The 19620-nt window shown below is 38.6% G+C and overlaps 1 protein-coding gene across 5 annotated transcripts in view; it reads right to left on the reverse strand.

Moving 5' to 3' along the window:
• Positions 1 to 19620, reverse strand: part of ntrk3b (neurotrophic tyrosine kinase, receptor, type 3b) — a 215610-nt gene that overhangs the window by 120910 nt on the left and 75080 nt on the right. For all 5 annotated transcript variants that reach the window (XM_059350870.1, XM_059350868.1, XM_059350867.1 and 2 more), the window contains exon 4: positions 5789 to 5857. In XM_059350870.1, coding sequence (XP_059206853.1) covers positions 5789 to 5857 — 69 coding nt within the window. The remainder of the gene's footprint in view (positions 1 to 5788; positions 5858 to 19620) is intronic.

A 19620-nucleotide genomic window follows, 5' to 3' on the forward strand; every position in this document is an offset into this window, starting at 1 on the left:
AAATAATAAAATAAATAATTGCTATTTTATGGCATTCTGTTTATATTTTGCTGTTGTGAAGAAAGGTGGTATACAAATAATTGTATTATTATTATTATTATTATTATTATTATTATCATTATTATTATTATTATTATTATTATTAACTTGATATTGGTAGGCATACATTAAAAAAGACCCAATATTATTAACCACCTGAAATCTCAAAGATTCAGGAAAGACAACTTACTGATTAAAAATGATCTGAATTATATGAAGCGAGGAGTTGTGAATTAATGTTGCCATGTTTTCACTGAAGGGAAGACAGGGCTTCAGGGCCTAAAGTCATATTAAGGCACTTCTGGTTAGAATAATGGGCGATTCTTAACCATGATGCTGCTGACTGTACATGATTGAAATCTCTACTTTTCAGCTGATTAAACTCTGTTGCCATCATATAGTAACAGGAATAAGTGTTCCACGTGCCATCTCTTCTTCTGTGCATTGTGCACGTCTAAATCTTTAATTCCATTGCAAATGATTATTGAGCTGACTTTATTGTACTAATTATATCAGTTATCAAACACCATACACACAATATTAAAATATGTACAGGAAGTTAATGCAGTTAATTGAACTTATTATCTTATAGCATATATCTGGAAGCATACCAACTGTGCTGTACGCTCTTCCTATTTAATTAGTATGATATGTCACTGAGGTATTTTGCTTTGTCGTTGTTTTTGCATTTGTTCATGTGGCTGCTTTTATAAAAAATAGTGTTAATAATTAAAGGCTTGTATTGTCCACCAGGCAGTGTGGATTGGGGGGCAACAGTGGCCTAGACATCATAAATGTTAAAAGCCAGTCTCTTCTACTACCTTTAACCTTTTAATACTCCTTTTTCCTCTAGAAAGTCCCTTTTTGATGTTTTTGAGGAGTCAGTGTAAACGTCATGTAATTTAATCAAGAGTTTGCCCTGACTGCAATTGGAACCCCAATAAAATGAAGGTTAAAATTGAGTATTTACCTGTCATGCAGCCCTTAGAAATGTAATGTTTAATTCATCCTAATCCACTGGCAGTCATATCAGAAGATTACAGATTTGATCTTTTCATATTTCATCCATATTCAAAGAAAAATTCATTTTGCTCTGAGAGGCGTAAATGTTTGACTCTGCGTTGGCCCCTGCTTCCCGGAGAGCTGGGATTAAAGAAGCGCTAACAGAATAAAGGGATTCGGGATGCACATTGCCTCCGGTGGATCGCTTCAGTTGCTAAAGAAGGAGAATATTTTCCACTTTTTGTGGACCAGACAGAATGAGCTTCCTCGAAGACGCTGGTATCAATGACTGCCACTGACTCTGCTTCAAATAATCTCCAATAATATCACACTGGATGCCACAGCGGCAGATTTAACATTTAGTTGCCCCGTTCCCCCTGCTGCTGATCCCTGGCTTGTGATTGGCCGGGCTGTGCACCACACTGCGGTGGCTCTGGTCCTTTGGCTAAAGGGCACACAAACAAAGAGGCAGAGCCGATTATCTGTGTCTCATCCAGAGGCAGCGCACAGCAGACGTCTATTGTGAAGCTTCAATGTGATGTTGGGGCCTTTTCACAGGAGTCACAAAAGACTTGAGATTATTGAGATTTCACTGATAGTGTTGTCATTGTCACTGATATTAAGATATTGCAGGGAGTGTGAAATATCTGTGCAACCAACCTGCGAAACAAAGCAACTGTTTTGCAGTTACACTTCACGAGGCTTGATAAGGAGTGCCTGATAAGGGAAAAACAGACTTAATGTGCATTGACTGCTAGGAGGTACTTTTTTCTCTTCACTTTGAACTATTGCCTCGTCATACAGGTTGACGGTTGATCATAAATCTGATTTAAATTGGTTCTTCTGAAGCATTGAAAGCTACAAAAAACACAAAGTGGGTGAGCACTGGACCACACACTCTGTGGCTGTTCAGGGTTAACAAAAGAAGACCTGCCTTCATGTTAGAGTAGCTGAATAAATGCTTCTTTAATGGTTACATGCTTCTTTTTACTGAATAGATCCTGTTTTACACCTAGCTGACTATGTGTGAAGTCACCCTTAAAAGGAGGAAATGTAGCATTTAATTCCTAACGCGGACCGTCACAGCTCTTTAATGAAACTACATGTTGTTTAATGTGATTCAGTAGTAGAGTATTAGCATTTTGATCTCCTTTTGTTTTCACTTTTTGATCAGCAAATGCCCCCTTTTTCTCAATAGTAATTATGTCCTTCATTTTTCTAAGGTTTTCAAAATCATATTAAAGCTTATTAATTAATAACAATGTAGTTTTCAGTTTTTTAATTAAAAAAAAGAAAAGAAAACTAATCATGTTTTTTTTGTCAAATTGCCAAAAATAAAATTAAAAAAGGTATTTTGATTTTTTGACAAGCTTTCATTTTTTCACAATAAGATGTGGAAGCAATTTTAGAATAAAAAATTAATAAAACAATAAAACATGCAATGAATTAATCCATAGAAGCATTGTAATATTAACGCTTTTGAAGGACTTATATTGTAATTCCAGGCTTAAAAAATGATTTCCACATTCACTATTCATTGCAGGTCACTGTCACCGTGTTGCAGCTTTGAAAGTGGTACTCTTTCATTGTTAAAAAAAAATTAAACATGAAATACAATTACAATAACAGCGCCTAGAGTGACTGAGATAACATGGTGTAGCGACAGCGTCATGGCAAAGGGCCATTCTCTCCTTTCGTCACATAAAACGGAAATTATTTCAGCTGGTTTGATCTTCCTCTATTTACATAATATCAGTGTGGTTCAGCAGCACGGGTGGGCACTTATCATTGATACTGCATTGTGTAGTATTCTAATAATTAAAGGCAATAGCCGCCCGGTGAGCGCGCTTCATTTGGCACGATTGAATGATTGGCACTTACCAAGCTAATATGGTTTGGGTGAGCACATAGACACAGTGGAGAGAGTAATGATGTCAGGGCCACGTCGCAGACTCTGCCCATGATAGAGTGACTCATTTCCTATTAGCGAGGCCTGATTCCACATGGCTTCCTTCTCGCACAACGCCTCGGCCCACGTCTGTGCCGCCACGCCACTCCAACTGACACCTCTTAACCAAACACACCAAATGGAATAGACATAAACCCTCACTCCTCATCAGCATTCACTGGGAAACACGGGCATCACCCTGGCCCTGCTTTTCATGTAGAACAACAAAGACACCATTTGTACGCATCTAAAATGGTTGCTTAAGAAGAAATAGGATTGCACATCAGAGCAAATCGTGCTCTGTGAGCTGTGTTGGTGATTCGGTTAAAGAAGACTCGCACTAGTTATTTTAGTTTGCTGCATGCGATTCAGTCTGTCGAGGAATGTAAGGTCATCTGAATGCTGAACTCTAATACTGCACTCTGCAGCAGAAATGGCCCCAGTCTTGTTTTTCTTGTTTAAATGTATACAAGCTGAGCATCTGACACATATGATCGGCATGCAACACATTATACATATTTACAGAACCAGAACCTGCTCAACATTTTAAGATGAGTGAATTATTCCAGCTTCACTTTTCTGCTTACACTTTTAATCAATAATCCAATAATATAATGGCATATTTAGTAATTTATTAAAATGTATATAATCAAAATTTAATTGGCAGGCCATTTTGAGTTTTGGATTGATCAGCAATACATAAACCCACCATTGTAGTTTGATTTAAATGCTAAATCCTGATTTGTTCAAGGAAGTATGTGACATTACATTTTTCTGACTGGACTTCGCCCACTTTAAACTAGTCAGTCGACCACAGATGAAAACATAATTCTTGAAATCTCTGATCTGAAATAACCAATAAGTCCTCCAACCCATACAACTACATGGGCCGTTTATTTTCACCCTATAATACGTTTACTAACTGAGTGCCTCTACAGGTGTCAGAAGATCGACAGGTCCTGGTAGGTAATGGTTGCAGTTTTTAACATGCAGTTAATGTTGAAACTGTTTGGCTAGGTTTAGGAAAAAATTATGGTTATGGTTAAAATTAAAGTCTAGGTATCAGGTATGTTACATATGTGACATAAGTTAAGTAGCACACTTAGTGGTACATTCCAAAAAGGGTACGGAAATATAAATGAAACAATCTAATTTCGATCGATTTTCAATTTAAAATTTAAATCACACAAATAGAAGTGTCACCTCCTAATAATTACTACAGTCTCTAGAGGTCACAGAATAATTATACAGTACATTTACTCAAATACCATTTTGATTACATGTACTTTACTTGAATATTTCCATGTTATGTAACTGTACAATATTCTAATAGTCTCAAAATGTAGTGGAGTAAAAGTAGATGTGACTCCACTACTTTTAGCTGCCAGCTTTAGTTACTTTTCAGGTCAAGATTTAACATAAAAAACATGATCAATTTAAAATGATTAGAAATGTTTTAAAATGAAACCTCATAACATTATGTTAAGTAGATAAATTGAGCCCTATCTTTACAAAATTACTTAAGTAAGGGGGCTGAATACTTCTTCCACTACTGGTTTATGGGGAAGAAAATAACCAAAACGGCTCCACCTTGGGAAGAAAGCATTGTGTTTGTGTAGAATGCTGTAACTCCTAGTAAAAAGTTGATTGAAAAAATAACTTTTAAGAGCCTTTAAGTACAATTGAGAAAACTAAATTTGACTTGTATTGGAGTATTTTTATCCATCACTGAATATATTACATAACATACTGTGCATATGGAAGCACGGGATACAAGGCTTAGATACTGCAGAAGAAGCAGCAGTGAGCTGAGCTAAAGGCCAAACTAGCTTCTACAAAAACAGAATTGGACAGCTGGTAAGATAACAAAAGTACAGAACTACAGTGAAGAATAAATTCACAACCCAATAACAGGCACAATGAGGGATTCAGGGACCCATCTGCCTCTGATGAGGGCGCGCAGTGAGATGACACTTGTGCAGCTTTGGTATGGGGTCCGCTGTGAATTTCTTCCTACACAGGACAGATAAGAATGAGCTCTCTGTAATATCGGTGGGTCCCGCACATGTGAGGGATACGTTTTGCTCAGGGTGACAGTGCAAGCTAAATGCCAAAAATGCAAAACTATAGTGTCAATGTAAGCAGGGCTTTCCCCCTTCGCTCTGCTGCCGGGAGTGTACAGCAGCAGGACTACCCCAGATCAGCATTGTGCCGTGCTCTCAGAGGACCTGCCCTGCTTCTACCTCTGAAAATAGCACAATAAAGAGGCCTGCTTGAAATAGTCTTGTATCGCATCCTGCTATACCTCAGCTTTATATGCCAGGAGGCACAGGAAGCAGGGACTGTGTTCTGAGCACGGCGAAGGTTCAAATGATGGACAGCGCTGACATGCGTAATGATGTGTAAATTACGAAGCGGGTCGACATCACAGTGTTCTCCCTGGTGGTGAAAGAGCAAACTCATTTCATAAACACAATGATCGCTAAAATATTCATGACAAACAAGAAAATGGGGTTAGACTCCCTCCTCCTACCAGGCCATTACATTTCCTTTGTGTGCCTTAATTAAGTCAACAAATGACTTATAAGATCACAGTGCCACTATACCGCCTATAGGTTCAGTCTTTACATGCGTTCAGACAAATTAGAGGTTTTGTACAACAAAGACAGGAATTATAATGGCATGCAGTAAAGACAATTTGTATTGAGGCGGATAGTGTGCAGGGAGCGATGATGAATTGCTCTAATAAAATACAAACAAAAGCCAACGAGAGAGATCAGACGAGGGAAGAAGACTTACAGCTCGGAGAGTTGGAGGTGCTGGAAGAGCTGCCATGACAGAGTGGTGAGAGGGTTCTTTGACAAGTTTCTGCAGAGGAAAGAAAAAACAAAGTTAAACACATTTATTTTATAGGAATTATTTTATATATCTTGCTTGATGTCCTGTCTTTTTCTGTCTAACTTTCCTCACTTTTTTGTTTTAGTGTCATTTGGATTCAGAAACCCAATTAGCAAGTCTTTCTTTGGGTCATTTTGACATTTACTCCCTAAGTTTTCAAGTCAGAGTTGGCTTTCCTTATTCGACTTCACAACATTTATTACTTAACATCTTGAACTCCACACAGACACCGACTTCCTCTGCCAGCATTCTGTCTTTTAGAGTCTGTAGCAGCCTCAGATCAAGATACTGTTATCATGTGAAACTGGATCTAAGGAATACATTGACGCTGACCATGTCATTATATCTTTTCTGTAACATATAACTTAATAACACTCCAAAATAAGGCTACATTTTAGCGTGGGGAAAAACTGACATGGCCATTTTCAAAGGGGTCCCTTGACCTCTGACCTTAAGACATCTAAATGAAAATGGGTTCTATGGATATCCACAAGTCTCCCCTTCACAGACATGCCTTTACATACCTATTGTATATATTTTTTTGCATACTGGGGTCACATAAACAGTCTTGGAATTATATAAATTGGATATCACTTTAAAGCTGGGACTTTTGTGGATTCAATGAACCCAGTTGTTTTTATGTGTGATGATGTTTCACCCCATTGTAGCCATTTTATTCTACTGAGAAAGCGTTTGTATTCAGAGAATGTACAGAAATTATAGGTATATTGACAAGAAGGGGGTTTCTAATTGGTTTAAAGAACAGAAATGCTTGCCATCCAATTACAGAAAAATGCAATTATTGCCAAAGTCTTTGATACCATATACAGCATAGATTTTCCTCTGGGTCTTGGTGTCTTACTGTGGTATTTTGAAGGATTTTTTTTTCTATTTGAGGGGTAAAAATAATAAATAGAAAATAAATAAAATATAGTTACATTTAGTACCAATCTGTGTAATAAACAACAATTACAACAATTAATGAGACATAATTAAACATGTAAACAGTAATAGTCTTCATATACTCATATCATAATAGTATCATAGTATTCTACACTTCAAAATTTGAAAATGCTCCTAACCAAAGTCGAATGTTTCAATCATATTCATGAATACAAAAACTGTACACACACAGACCTGAGCTGCATCTCAAATTATTCTTCAGACCACCCTTCCCTCCCCCATAAGAGTTGGAGGTGTAAATCTAAAGTGTGTATCTGTAAGTAAAATAAACCAAACACCATTTCAGCAAATACAATCTAAACAAAACTAAAATAGAGTAAAGGGAAATAACACAGCCATGTGGGGGAGCTGCATTAATGGCTGAAAAGGCAAAGTACAATTGACAAAGAAAGGGAAACAGGCCTGGCTGTGTGGAGCTTCGGGGCTCAGCTAACTCAATAAAAGAAAGTTGACCGCTTTCAAGTCAAATAATTCAATTGACTTAAGAACCCCTCCGGCTCAGGAAGCCACTAAACTCAATAGCAAATAACCAGAGACTTAGAAGTGATTTGACCAGAACCTTGAATCTGTTTTAACATGAGCATCAGGCATTTGTTTATACAGTTATTAAGACATACGACATCTCCCTGAGAGCATTAGCCCAATAGTTTGTCATAATGGACACTATCAGATCCTGTTATCAGTTCATGTATTACATCATAAGGGAAAAATTAAAGAGTGACGTTCTATATGACCGTCTGTCTTCTTTGATGTGCTTGCACATGGTTTTGCCTGAGCACTTGGTTTATGACTCAGACGCTTGGCACATTATCGTGACAAAACACCTAAATCACACCTCACAGTGACTATATGTGCAGGAAAGACTCATCTATTTAGCCACTTATCGAAGTGAAACATGCAGGATACAGCAAATAGCGTGACATAAAAGACACGAAGGCATTTCAAATGCAAGTAGAATTTAGGAACGGAAAACAGGATATTAATAGAAGAAAGCATATTAAACCTTATGTATGACTCAGATGTTTACACCGTTATGAATGTGTGCAAAAAAATGAATTAATTTGACTTTTAAGTGTGTGGTAGGAGGTAACTTACTGAGGCATAAGACAGAAACATAAAAAAAAATAACAACAACATGAGATTAATTGGAAAAAAATGAAAATGACTAAATTCATAAATATATATCAGTATGAAAGCAAACAGCAGTAAATTTCCTTTTAAGTGCATACTCTATGGCAGGTTAATTTGTATGGAAGACCTATTAGATACTCCTATAACCAGAAGTGTCACCATGGCAACAGAGAGCTAAGGATGTTGCAGGTCTTTCTTATTTCCTGTGATATCTCACATGCAAACATGCAATTACACACACACACACACACACACACAAACACACACACACACACACACACACACACACACACACAGACAAAAACACACACACACACACACAGTTTGCATTAAGAGACACACGCACCGGTTAAATATTGTCACCTTGAAATGTGTGCTTGTGCAAATGCACTGCACTGCTTAATACAGGGGTATGTGTGAGAGAATATGTGAAGATGCTGCATGAAATTTCACCTCCCAAAGAAAACCCGTGGTCCCAAAGGGACTATATTATACACTGAAAGACTACATTACAGAGAGAGGGAGAGAGAGAGAAAGAATAGGTGGGCGTGCAAACAGCAGCTCATTAGGTGATGCAGAGCAGGGCCGCTCAGCATTTACTTCAAATCACACACCCTAAAATAGACACACGTTTAGGCCACAGATCTCCAAATAGACACACGTCAAATGACTGACTTTAAAAATAGATCTCCAAATATACATACGTTAGACCCCAGACCTGCAAACAGATACGCAGAGACGCAAGACCTTCAAATAGACACACATCAGACCACGACCCGTCATCTGACGCTCCTGTTGTTTATTTTACATCTTATTATAAAACAGTAAGTTTCAGAATTGCACAGAAGCCTTTTAATTGGATCACTTCTTAACTCATAAGAACCCAGAGCCAGTTATCCTTAAAGGATGTGTTCTATAAGTGGACCACATAGAACACATTTCTGATGTTTTAAAAAACAATTCTACCCCTAAATGTCAAAGATCTGTGATGAGACATAAACATTACAATGGGCGTTTATGGTCTTTATGTTTATGATATTTCTTATTTTAAAATAGAAAAAAACTAGACACATTTTCTGCTTACAGAGACTTAAATTTAAGAAATTTACCTTTTTACCATAACATTTATCAAAATTGTGACTTTAATTTGTGCAAGAAATATGGTCAGAACAAGTTAAATGCAATACAGGACAAACTATTAACAGATTAGAATTGTTAAATGGGTTTAAACTTAGCCTCGTCACAAAAAACAAGCTTTTTAAAATTAGCTACTTTTTCACATTTCTGTTTCCAGTCACAGCCACATTCTTGTCAAAGTCACATGACCACCACACCAGGGTGTTGAGTATACGTCTCTTAGGGATTTAATGAGTGAAATGTGAAGCAGAAAGCTGAACATGGGAGATTATAATAGATTTAAAGTGTTTGTTACATGGGTGTCACCATGGGTTCTTATGGGTTAAAATGACACCTATCCCTATTTTAGGAGAGACCTCCTGAGACCCTGCACAGACCCCTGGAGCCACCTTCAGGACTCCTGGAAACACCTCAAGGACCCCTGCAGGTCTCTGGACAATGGACCCATAACAGGAGCCCATACAGCTGGTTAGCAATACTAGTCTCTAAAACTAGTGATCATAAAAAACTGTAAGAGAAGTATTATTTGCTGAACATTTACACATAAGATTTACAGTCATACAAATGTTGATAGACATAAGCCTTTAAATGAAGTGTTAATGTACATGTATTTTACACCTTCTGTCACTGCTTCAGATAAGTGAAGAGGAGTGGAGGACTGTTTTCTAAGCAGAGAGTGAGACCTCCTTCACATCTCTGGCAGGAAGTGTTCTGTTTTCAAAGGTCATCCCTCGCATCTCGACAAGAAATGTCAGCTAAAATTGGATTGGGAGGGGTAAATGAATTAATAAATATATAAACAAATCAGCAAATAAGCCATCAAAGCCGATGGAATGCCAAAAGACAGGAGGTGAGGAAGGCCAAGCGCTTTGGAGAGGAGGGGGGCGATGATTATTAAATTTAAAAATTAGCGGTGTAGAAAATTAATCTATTTAGAAGCTAGGCAGCTCTGCTTCCAGGCCTGGAAGGACATATAACGCCCACCCAACAAGACACACATGTATACACAGAGACCTCCACCGCTTTGACTAAACTGCAGAGCAGACACAGCGTCGGCATCCAACTGCTTTTCAGTCACTGAGCCGCCACAAATCATCTCCAGACAGTGCTCATTTGAATAAGGAATTATAATTATGTGATTCACATGAAATTTTCATTAGGTTGGGGTAAAAAATATGCGTTACGGCGACGGATGTATCTAGGTGTTAATATTGATGACAGCGTCGGCTCCCCAGCCAGAGGGCGACGAAGTGAATGCTAAACTGAACCTGGGTGTTTGCTCCTCTGCAGAGGAGGTGCGACTCCTCCTCCCTCCTTCTTTAATAATTCTGTTTGGCACAGATGCCATTGGGAGGGCTTGGCTACTCGAGAGGGTTGGCTAATTAGTGCAGCATCACTGGTAGCTACTGTCTGAGTGTGGGGGAGCGCTGCAGATTGACATTCAGGACCACGCAGAGGAGAACCAGGCAGCCACTGAGCGAGATGTCGCAACGGATCAGCAGTATGGACGTCGTGAAATCTAGTCGTCATCTGTCAAGCTGAGGAGGAGCTGCTAATTTTTGCTGCAGCAACATAAACTAATTGCTTCCATTCCTCACTTTATTTTTTACTGCATTTAACACGAGTAACATTGACGACTGTGAGTTGCGAAAAAATGAAAGAAAAATATGATGTCTAACTTTAAAATATCATGGGTGTCAATCTTAAAAGAAAGTTGTTTTTCTTCAGTCCTGAAGAGCTGACATTTCAGAGAAGGGAGCTTTCTTTTATACAGCAGCCATGTGCAGTTTATGAAATGATGTTGCATTAATAATATAAAGGTAAAAGCACTTTGATCCAGGCCATATCTGGTCTCAAACAGGAAACTGGCAGTAAAGCATGTACAATCCAGAGAACGCTGTTTTAGATGAGTGAAAAGGGTAATTACAATATTATATAAAATACAAACCTGTTTTATGAAAATACACATTCACTCTGCTTCTCTCTATCTCTGACTGACGCAACACAACAGTGATTCAGCCTGCAGTCAAGTTCAAGCTTTTGTTCATCCAAACCAGCACGAAAAGATCCCTCTTTACCTGAAAGCACTCTTTCCAAGAAGATTGAAATTCTGCATTCAAAAGATGCCTCATATGATTCTGCAGTTCATTATGTTGATCCACTTCCTTTAGACATCAAAGCCTCTGCAGCTTATCACCAAAGGTGTTCCCAAAAATAAATACATGCCCTCATTTGCAGAGGTTGAACTAACTACAACCCAGAGACTGTCCTATAGCTGGAAAATCACATATATACCACCTCCATAGTGACAAATACAAGAATGTGTCTGCCTGGTAATACTCTTATTTCATGCTTTTCATCCCATGGTCCACCGCTCCAATGCACTATCCGCTCTACAGCTGAAAAATAGTACATGTATCCTTGAATGTGCATGGTGATAAAATACCAAATCTATGTTGTTATGCATATTCACCCATACCTGCAGTGCTACTGTCACAGGCTGAAAGAGCTCATTTGGAATATCTCAGCCTTCTTAGTTCACCTTCTCAGCTCTTTGAAGATATTATCTGAGGGCTGATACCTTTGACCCACTAGAACTCAATCCACATTTAAATGTAAATGGCAAATGAAATAGATACCATTAAAGTCCTTAAATATAGCTCATCTAAACAATTTTAAACACCTTGACAGCTGTATGGCACCTTCTAACAACCCCCTCACTGCTTTTGTTCTCTTCAGTATTACAGGCTACATGATTCCCTGGGCTTTCTCCAGGCCAACTCTGCACATTCTCCACTTAATTTGCACTAAGTTGTATATAGTATATTATTTTGTATATTTTGTTTATTGTTAAATGTCTTTTCTTAGATGGTTTTTTTTATCTTATCTTAAAAGTTGTGTGATTTTTTGCAGCTGTAACAAAGAAATTTCCCCGCTGTGGGATTAATAAAGTCAAATCTAATCTAATCTAATCTAATCTAATCTAATCTAACCTCCACCTTTTGCTTTTAGCATTGTTGAATTTTGTTAAGATCTAGTTTTTAAACGTTCTTTTTTTTTTTTTAATTTCTTGATCCAAGTGCCTCTCACTGAACTGTGGTACAAAGTGAAGCCATAGTTGGGGATAAATGGATGTAATATGTTTTAAAAATCATGTAAAAATATACACTAGCAGTAATCAGGAGAGGGCACTTAATCAGAGTTCTGGTTTCTATGCCCGCCCACCAACCTGACCTTTAGATATTTACTTCTTCCCCAGTCCCACTACTTCCTGCATTTGCATTGAACACGAGCATTCGACATAAATGCCAGAGGTGGTACCAAATCTTTGTTTTGCAAGTCACAAGTAATTCCCAAGTTCTGCATTTAAGGGCTGAGTCATGTCCCAAGTGAAGACTGGCAAGCACCAATTCTCTCCAATTCTTTGTTTTTTGTCTTAAAAAGTGACACTACGCTCTGCCAACTGGAATGCAATTTTAACAACAGAGTAATAAAATATTTAATTTATAAAAACTTGTATTTATTTGTTTTTCGTAGTTCTCTGCTCCAACTTGATTGGATGCTGTCAGATTGGTTAAAACCAGGGCTGAGGTCAAGAGCAACTAAATGCAGTCCAAGTGAAGACCAAGACCAAGACCAGGTCCAGTCAAGACAAAGTTCACAGCAAATTGATCCTGTTCAAGGCCATAATAGGCAATGGCGACTTTACAATGCTAAAAGAGTGATTAAAGAGATTGAATGGACAAAAATAATCTATCAATAAACAAAATTAATCTACATTTTATCATTAAAACAAATCTAATGGATCCTGTTGTAGAATCGATCCTGAATCAATAACCAGGAAAAACTTGACCAATACAACAAGACAATTCCAACTCCAACAAGGTCAAAGTCCTTTATGATTTATTCAAGTTGGGTGTAAAGTCATTAAATTTGGGTAGAGTCTGACTTGACTGCAGCATTCTCGACTCTCGGTCGGTGGTTTGACTCTAGCCTGTGGCTCTTCTGTGTGGAGTTTGCATGTTCTCGAAGAGTATCTCATGTTCACTCTCAGGCTCTTTGGTTGGGTATATTTGGTATTGTGTTACGCTGAAGACACCAGGTGTCTGAAGTTGTTTGATAAACCAACTGACAACCCCCTGGGAGGACAAGAGAGGAAATCTGAGAATGCCACAGAAAAAAAACATGTCCTGAACCTTGCTGAGCACACGTGCTAAAGTAAAAACGGATTCTCTCTGGGTCCTCCGGCTTCCTCACACAGTCCAAAAACATGCAGCTTGGGTTTAATTGTTGACTCTAAATTGCCCGTAGGTGTGAATGAGAGCGTGAATCGTTTTCTGTCTTCATGTGTCAGCCCTGTGATAGTCTGGCGACCTGTCCAGGGTGAACCCCGCCTCTCGCCCAATGTCAGCTGGGATCGGCTCCAGCCTCCCGTGACCTGGATTTGGATAAGCAGGTCAGGGTAATGGATAAATTGAGTGCAGGTCATGTGACCCAAGTCCACATCCCTGGTAAATACAGTCCTGCAAAATCATCCCATATGAATATAGTTCCAAAGGAGACTGTGCTGAGTATATAGTGTGAAATGAAACTCTACCAATCGGTCTCATTTTCCAACATGACTGTGGCTGCACACTCTTAAGGTTCCCCTAATTGGGGCACCCTTATGACCTAGGTGTTAAAACATCCTACACTGTTAACCCGGATTAGTTGACTTTACTCGCAAATCGCGTGGAAACCCGTTGCCCTATACCACTTTAGTTTTTACACAAGTTAAAACTAAATATGTTGAGTTGTATTAACATGGAACTCTAACCTTTTACCAAGCTAAAACTAAATATGTTGAGTTGTATTAACACGGAACCTTAAGTTTATTATTTATATTTATTAGTAGTGTGTACTCAAAATCATTAGCTAAAACTAGCTAATATGACTAGTTATTGATACTTATCATTTATTACAATTACTGTATTTTCCTCTAATTTAGTTTTGCATTTTTTTCAAATACCGTATGAAAAATTGTTTCAATTAAATTGGATGGAAATTTTAAAAAAAAACACCTCTTAATGTTCCAATGCATTTTATTTTTAAGAAAAATGGCAAAAGACAGGCAAACTTGTTATGACACACTTATCAGGTCAACCTCAACACGTTCAACCTACAAAGATGAACCTGAAAAAGGTCATTTCAAATAATTGAAACAGTTGTGTGTGGGTGTTGTATGTGCCTGTGTCACAAACTTACAAGAAAAAAACCTGGATGTCCCCAGAGAATAAAGTGGTAAATCCATTAAACGTAAATTCACAAGAAACCCCACTCAAATGTGCAAGAAAATGTTTTACAAAAATATCACAAATTTAGGGGAAAAAAAAAAACACCTTCTCTTCTCTGAAAATAAAAAAGTTTACCTCACAGGTCAGAAAGTGTTTTTGCTGGTGTGGCAAAAAAAAAGAAAAAAGAAATCAACAGCTTCTTACAGTAGACTTGACATATCTTTACATTGCAAGCTGATTTTTCAAAGTCTGTAGCTTTGGCTTTAGGTCAGTGTGGCCCAACGAGAGCAATACCTGTTGGATGAACTGAAATGTACACTTCATAGTCTTTGGGTAGTTAAGATGGAGTGCAAACAGAATGCACATTGCTTTTGGCAGATCTTGAATGTTGTCCTTCACAACTTGTCCCTCAAAGATGATTTTTAGCGAGGTTGGACTGAGATGCTGGGAAGATGTGAGCACAGAACCATCAGGCTCAATGAGAAGTATCCCAATGTCAAGGTCGTGAAAGGAATCATCACCATCAGAGTCCTTAATAAAGAATAACAGAAGAGCAGTCATTACATTAGATTTCTCATTTGAAAAAACAACTTTAATCAATATAAGAGTGTCATGGTGAAAAATAAATAATGGTGAAAACTATAAGAAAGCAAGAGCTTACTTACAAAACCTGCTTTGAAGAAGTTTGTGGGGTCGTCCTCAAGGATGATGGGAAGCCCCCTGAGCTCCTTTGTCCGGATTGCAGTTGGCTCTGTAGTCTTTTGGGAATTAAACACAATAACACAAGTTAGATAGCTAATAATGATCTATGAGAAAGCTTAACCAACCAAGCAATGTTTGGTTGGTGAACAGCGGTTGAACCGACTTTCTACCGCGTAAAATGACGTAACTTTCTACCGCGTAAAATTTTAAATAAATTATGTAAAAAAATAAACGTAAAGTGAAGGAAATATAAATGATACAATCGCTCAAGCTTGCCAGTATGTGAGCAGTACTCAAGCCTGATTTCGATCGGGCGCGTAACGGCCGCTCCTCCCACCGGGCACCGTGGAACAGCAGTGTCCCAGCCGCGGCTCTCCCCTCCGCTGTGCTTTCAATCCGTAGCATTTCTATTTAATCCGCGGCCGTTCCGTGCCCGGTGGGAATTGACGCCGAGCAGAGGACGGAGCAAAACCGCGGCGGAGCCGTTACTCGCCCGGTGGAAATCCCCAGACTGTTAACACTAAGCTAACTTCAACATGGTAGCTGACACTATTTTGAGTAGACATTAGCTAGCGTTAGTCTGCTATAAGCATGTATTAACACCATGCACAAGTTCCAACAGTATCATTCGACAGAAAAAAGGCTGCGTGAACAATTATTTTACATACTAACCGTTCCACTTGGGGTAAAGTTGTTTCCTGGTCAGAGTCCATCTGCCGCCGATGCCTGTGCTCCTCCCGCCAAGTGTAGAGCACCATGGACGCCAGTTCCAAGACGCTGGCCTTATCACGTGACCAGGCACGTTTTTGAATTAGACCCCTCCCTTTTCTTATAAAAGTAAACATACCAAGTTATCTCTGCTAGACATGATTAGTGCAATGAAAATTTCAGCTAAATAGCACAAGCAACTAATGTTGTTTAGTAATGATAGCAGGTTTTTAAAAAACATAAAAAAATAAGTAATGATCACTCGGAAGTTTAATTAGAAACAAAATCTGGGTTTACAGTGTATGTCCACGTCGAGACAGAGACCTTTGCTGCATGTTCTGTCTCTCCCCTCCCCTGCTATCAAAAAATAAAGGCATAAAATGCCCAAAAAACACAAAAAACAGGCTCCTCTTATTCAATGTGTTTCATACTAACAGTGGATCAAATGACTTCCCGCTATGTTACTATGCAATGACTCTGCCCCTCTCATCACCGAGGTCATTGCCTTACAGAAGAGGAAGAGGAAGAGGAACTGATCACTTATTATTTTTCTGATCCATGTCATAAATCAGTCTCGTTTGATGTATAAAAAAGAATCCAGATGATTTTGGCATAATCCAACCTGAGGACAATTTATTGTAAAATGCAACCCAGGCGCTGACAGACGACTTGGTGATTGTCTCATTTTTTACAGTCATTACCCATATGTCTCAGAATCAATGATGCAATCATTTATTAATGTCAAACTGTGGGACATAATTAAAACTAGAATCATTTGCAGAAAGCAAATTAAGTTTGTCTTCACTCATATCCCTCCCTATACATTCAGTAGATGGACTGTCATCTCTACACAAGAAGCAACAGAGTGCAGCGTCTGCCACAGGTTGATCTCCAGTTGCTGGTTTTCCTCTTTAAGTCAGTTTTCTCTGTGGTGAAGCTCTGGGAATGAATACACAGTAGTATTGATATTTATATTCTATTTCAACAGTCCCGTTCTATCAAAACATATCAGATTGGTTCACCACCAATCCACAATGAAGACTAGCTGTAAATCATTTATGAAATGTATATATGAAATCTTGTGTATCTCATTGATGGATGTGCTTCAGTGAGACGGCACTTGTATTGATAAAGGAATTAGACCGAATGTAATTAAAAATCTCCCTCCGTAGGCAGTTCAATCACTGGAAATATAAAGAGTGAGAGGGGCAGTGAGATCCATAAATTGTGTTGGAGGTAGCATATGGAATTTCTTTTGTCAAAAACAGCCAAGGAGAAACTTCAAACAGCCACCACTTCATTATACTCATGAATATTATTCGCCCCAAATCTGCATCAAGCATAGGTAAGGTTGGCTCTGGGGAAGAGGGATAAAAATAGTCGATTCTTTAATCTCAGAAAAATCCTCTGGTTGTGGTATATGCGTGCATGTGTCGTGCTAATCTCGCAGCAAAATTCCTCTCATCTGCTTTTAAACCTGTTTATTCCTCCTCCGCATCCAACCGGGTTAAATAACATGAAACTGGAACTACTATGAAAGCACCCTTGAGCAAGGTTCATAAACCTCAGCTGTTTTAATGAGTTCAACTGTTTATCATTCAAAGCTGCCATTATACTTTTGACAATCAGTAAAGCAGTCTGTATTATGGTTTCAGCAGGAGATGTGTGCAACGTGATGTGAAGTGGTGCAGTAAAAAAAATGCATGGAGCTCGATGGAACATTGTTGAAAGCAATTTCTACAAAACAGTGTGTTTGGACAAGAAGCAAATTTTCACTTCATGTTATTTGCACAAATTTGACCACTGAACCGTTTGGCCAATCGGTGTTGATTTGCCCCAAACAGCTACAGTAATGTACCAACTGTTCACTTGCTAGCTGTAAGCTAGCTAGAAGCGCACACAGAGGCCATGTGTGCACAGCTTTGTGTGTGTTTGTGTGGCAGCTTAGACTCTGACTGATCTCAGAACTCAGCAGAAACTCTCCCTTTTCCCTCCTGTCTGTCTTCTATATGAAGCAGTTTCCTAAACCCCCGAGATAAACACGGATATTTTGTTCCAGTTGAAACATTTTCAATTCTTGTGGAAGCTTTTTCGCCACACTTTACGCCACCCCCAGGAAAATCCATGCCTTCTGTCTTTCCATTGACTTTATATGCAATTTATTGCCTCTTTAATTCACCTTGAAATCCGTCTGAACAAACAGGTTATCAAGGTCAGAGATATACTTGGTTTTTATCCAGAAAACCGACAGCATCATGAACAGAATTCTTCACATACTTTCCTACTCACGGCTACTATTATGTACTAGAAGACTCCACTAAAGAACTCAGATAGTTCACCAAAAGTGAAGCCAAAAACAGAATAGGTCATAGTCATAATGACCTATTCCATGCCTCTCCCATATAAGCCAAACACAGGGACAGAGGCCAAACTAAAAAAAATCACAGTAGAAAAAAAGAAGAAATTGCCAATCATGGTTTTGTCATTTAAGGTTGTTCTTACCATGCTGATGTAAGTTCAAGTTTTAATTTTTTTAAATACATTTTGTTTAAGTAGTCATCTGGTCCTATAAAATGCACCACTGCACCGACTCTGGCTCCAAGCACCAGCACAAGATGGCAGCGCCCACATCCGAGATATTTTGGCCTTACTTTTGTCCAGTGTTTTTATCGTTAACCCAGCAGAATATCGGTAATTGCATTAGAAGAAAAAATATCAAGGGATAACAAAAGGTATGCTACCATAATCAATCATGATTTGAGATAACTTTATCTTCACCACAATAACTGTAAACAAAGGCCTCATGGTGACTCATAACAGCCATTTATCTGTTACTTCCACTCGAGCAACAGCTGCGAATGAAGAGGAATGATTACTTTTAATAAGGCCTTAATCCTGCCTTTTCAGTAATCTCTTTATGAATCTTGCTATCTGTATAATAATGCCAACAAATTAGTCTGTGTTGTGGCATTGTTTGGCTGATTCCAATCTCTAAACAGCATTTTTGTGCTATTTCTGCATTAGTTGATAGCGACGGGTAGTAAGATAAATGGAAAAGGAGATAAAGTGAAAAAGGGTTATGGGCCAGCATGAAAGGCACCTTACATCCAGGCTCACTGAGCCATTAAGTCAGGTTAGCACGATTAGATTTTAGGCATTAGTTACTGGAATATAATATAATTTGAGCTTTCAGTTTGTCAGTGTAATTAATGCAAGTCAATATTGTGCACAGTCATCCGTCTTCGCTGGTGATTGTAAGGGAGAGGTGTGAGTCAACGTTCCAAGACACAAGAGAATGAAGCCTTTAAGCCATGATTCTGATTATTTTTCCAGATAGGGACGGAGATGTTAATATAGACTGTGTAACGTAATGAAAATTGTCATCAATCTAATGAGACAAGCAGAGACAGAACTGCCACTGGGCTGACAGCATTGCCACAGGTAGGCTTGAACCTTTTAGCCATAATTCTGATTGCCTTTGTTAATTATGGGCATGAAATATGCAGAGCCTAAAAGAAATGCAATGCAAAAACGTTCCAGGAGAGAAACAGCAGTGAAAGAAGCAGCAGTGGGCTGCGGTGGAGTTTTCTGACTGTGAGAGAGCTCATGGTTCCCATGGAGAGAAGTTTGCTGCTTGTTCAGCTGAAGGTACACACTGCCAACCTGTTCTGGCCTGCTGCTTTATGAAATGCCTCTTGCTGAAATCGATAAAATGTTCGAGTTGATTAAAACACCAATAACGACACCCGGGAGTATTTTTCTCAGATGACTGCGAGAAACATTTTCAGCTCTTCCGGACGTGTTTTTTCAGAGTGCTTT

Source organism: Centropristis striata, chromosome 2 (genome assembly GCF_030273125.1).
Source record: "Centropristis striata isolate RG_2023a ecotype Rhode Island chromosome 2, C.striata_1.0, whole genome shotgun sequence".
In the NCBI taxonomy this organism is placed as follows: Eukaryota; Metazoa; Chordata; class Actinopteri; order Perciformes; family Serranidae; genus Centropristis; species Centropristis striata.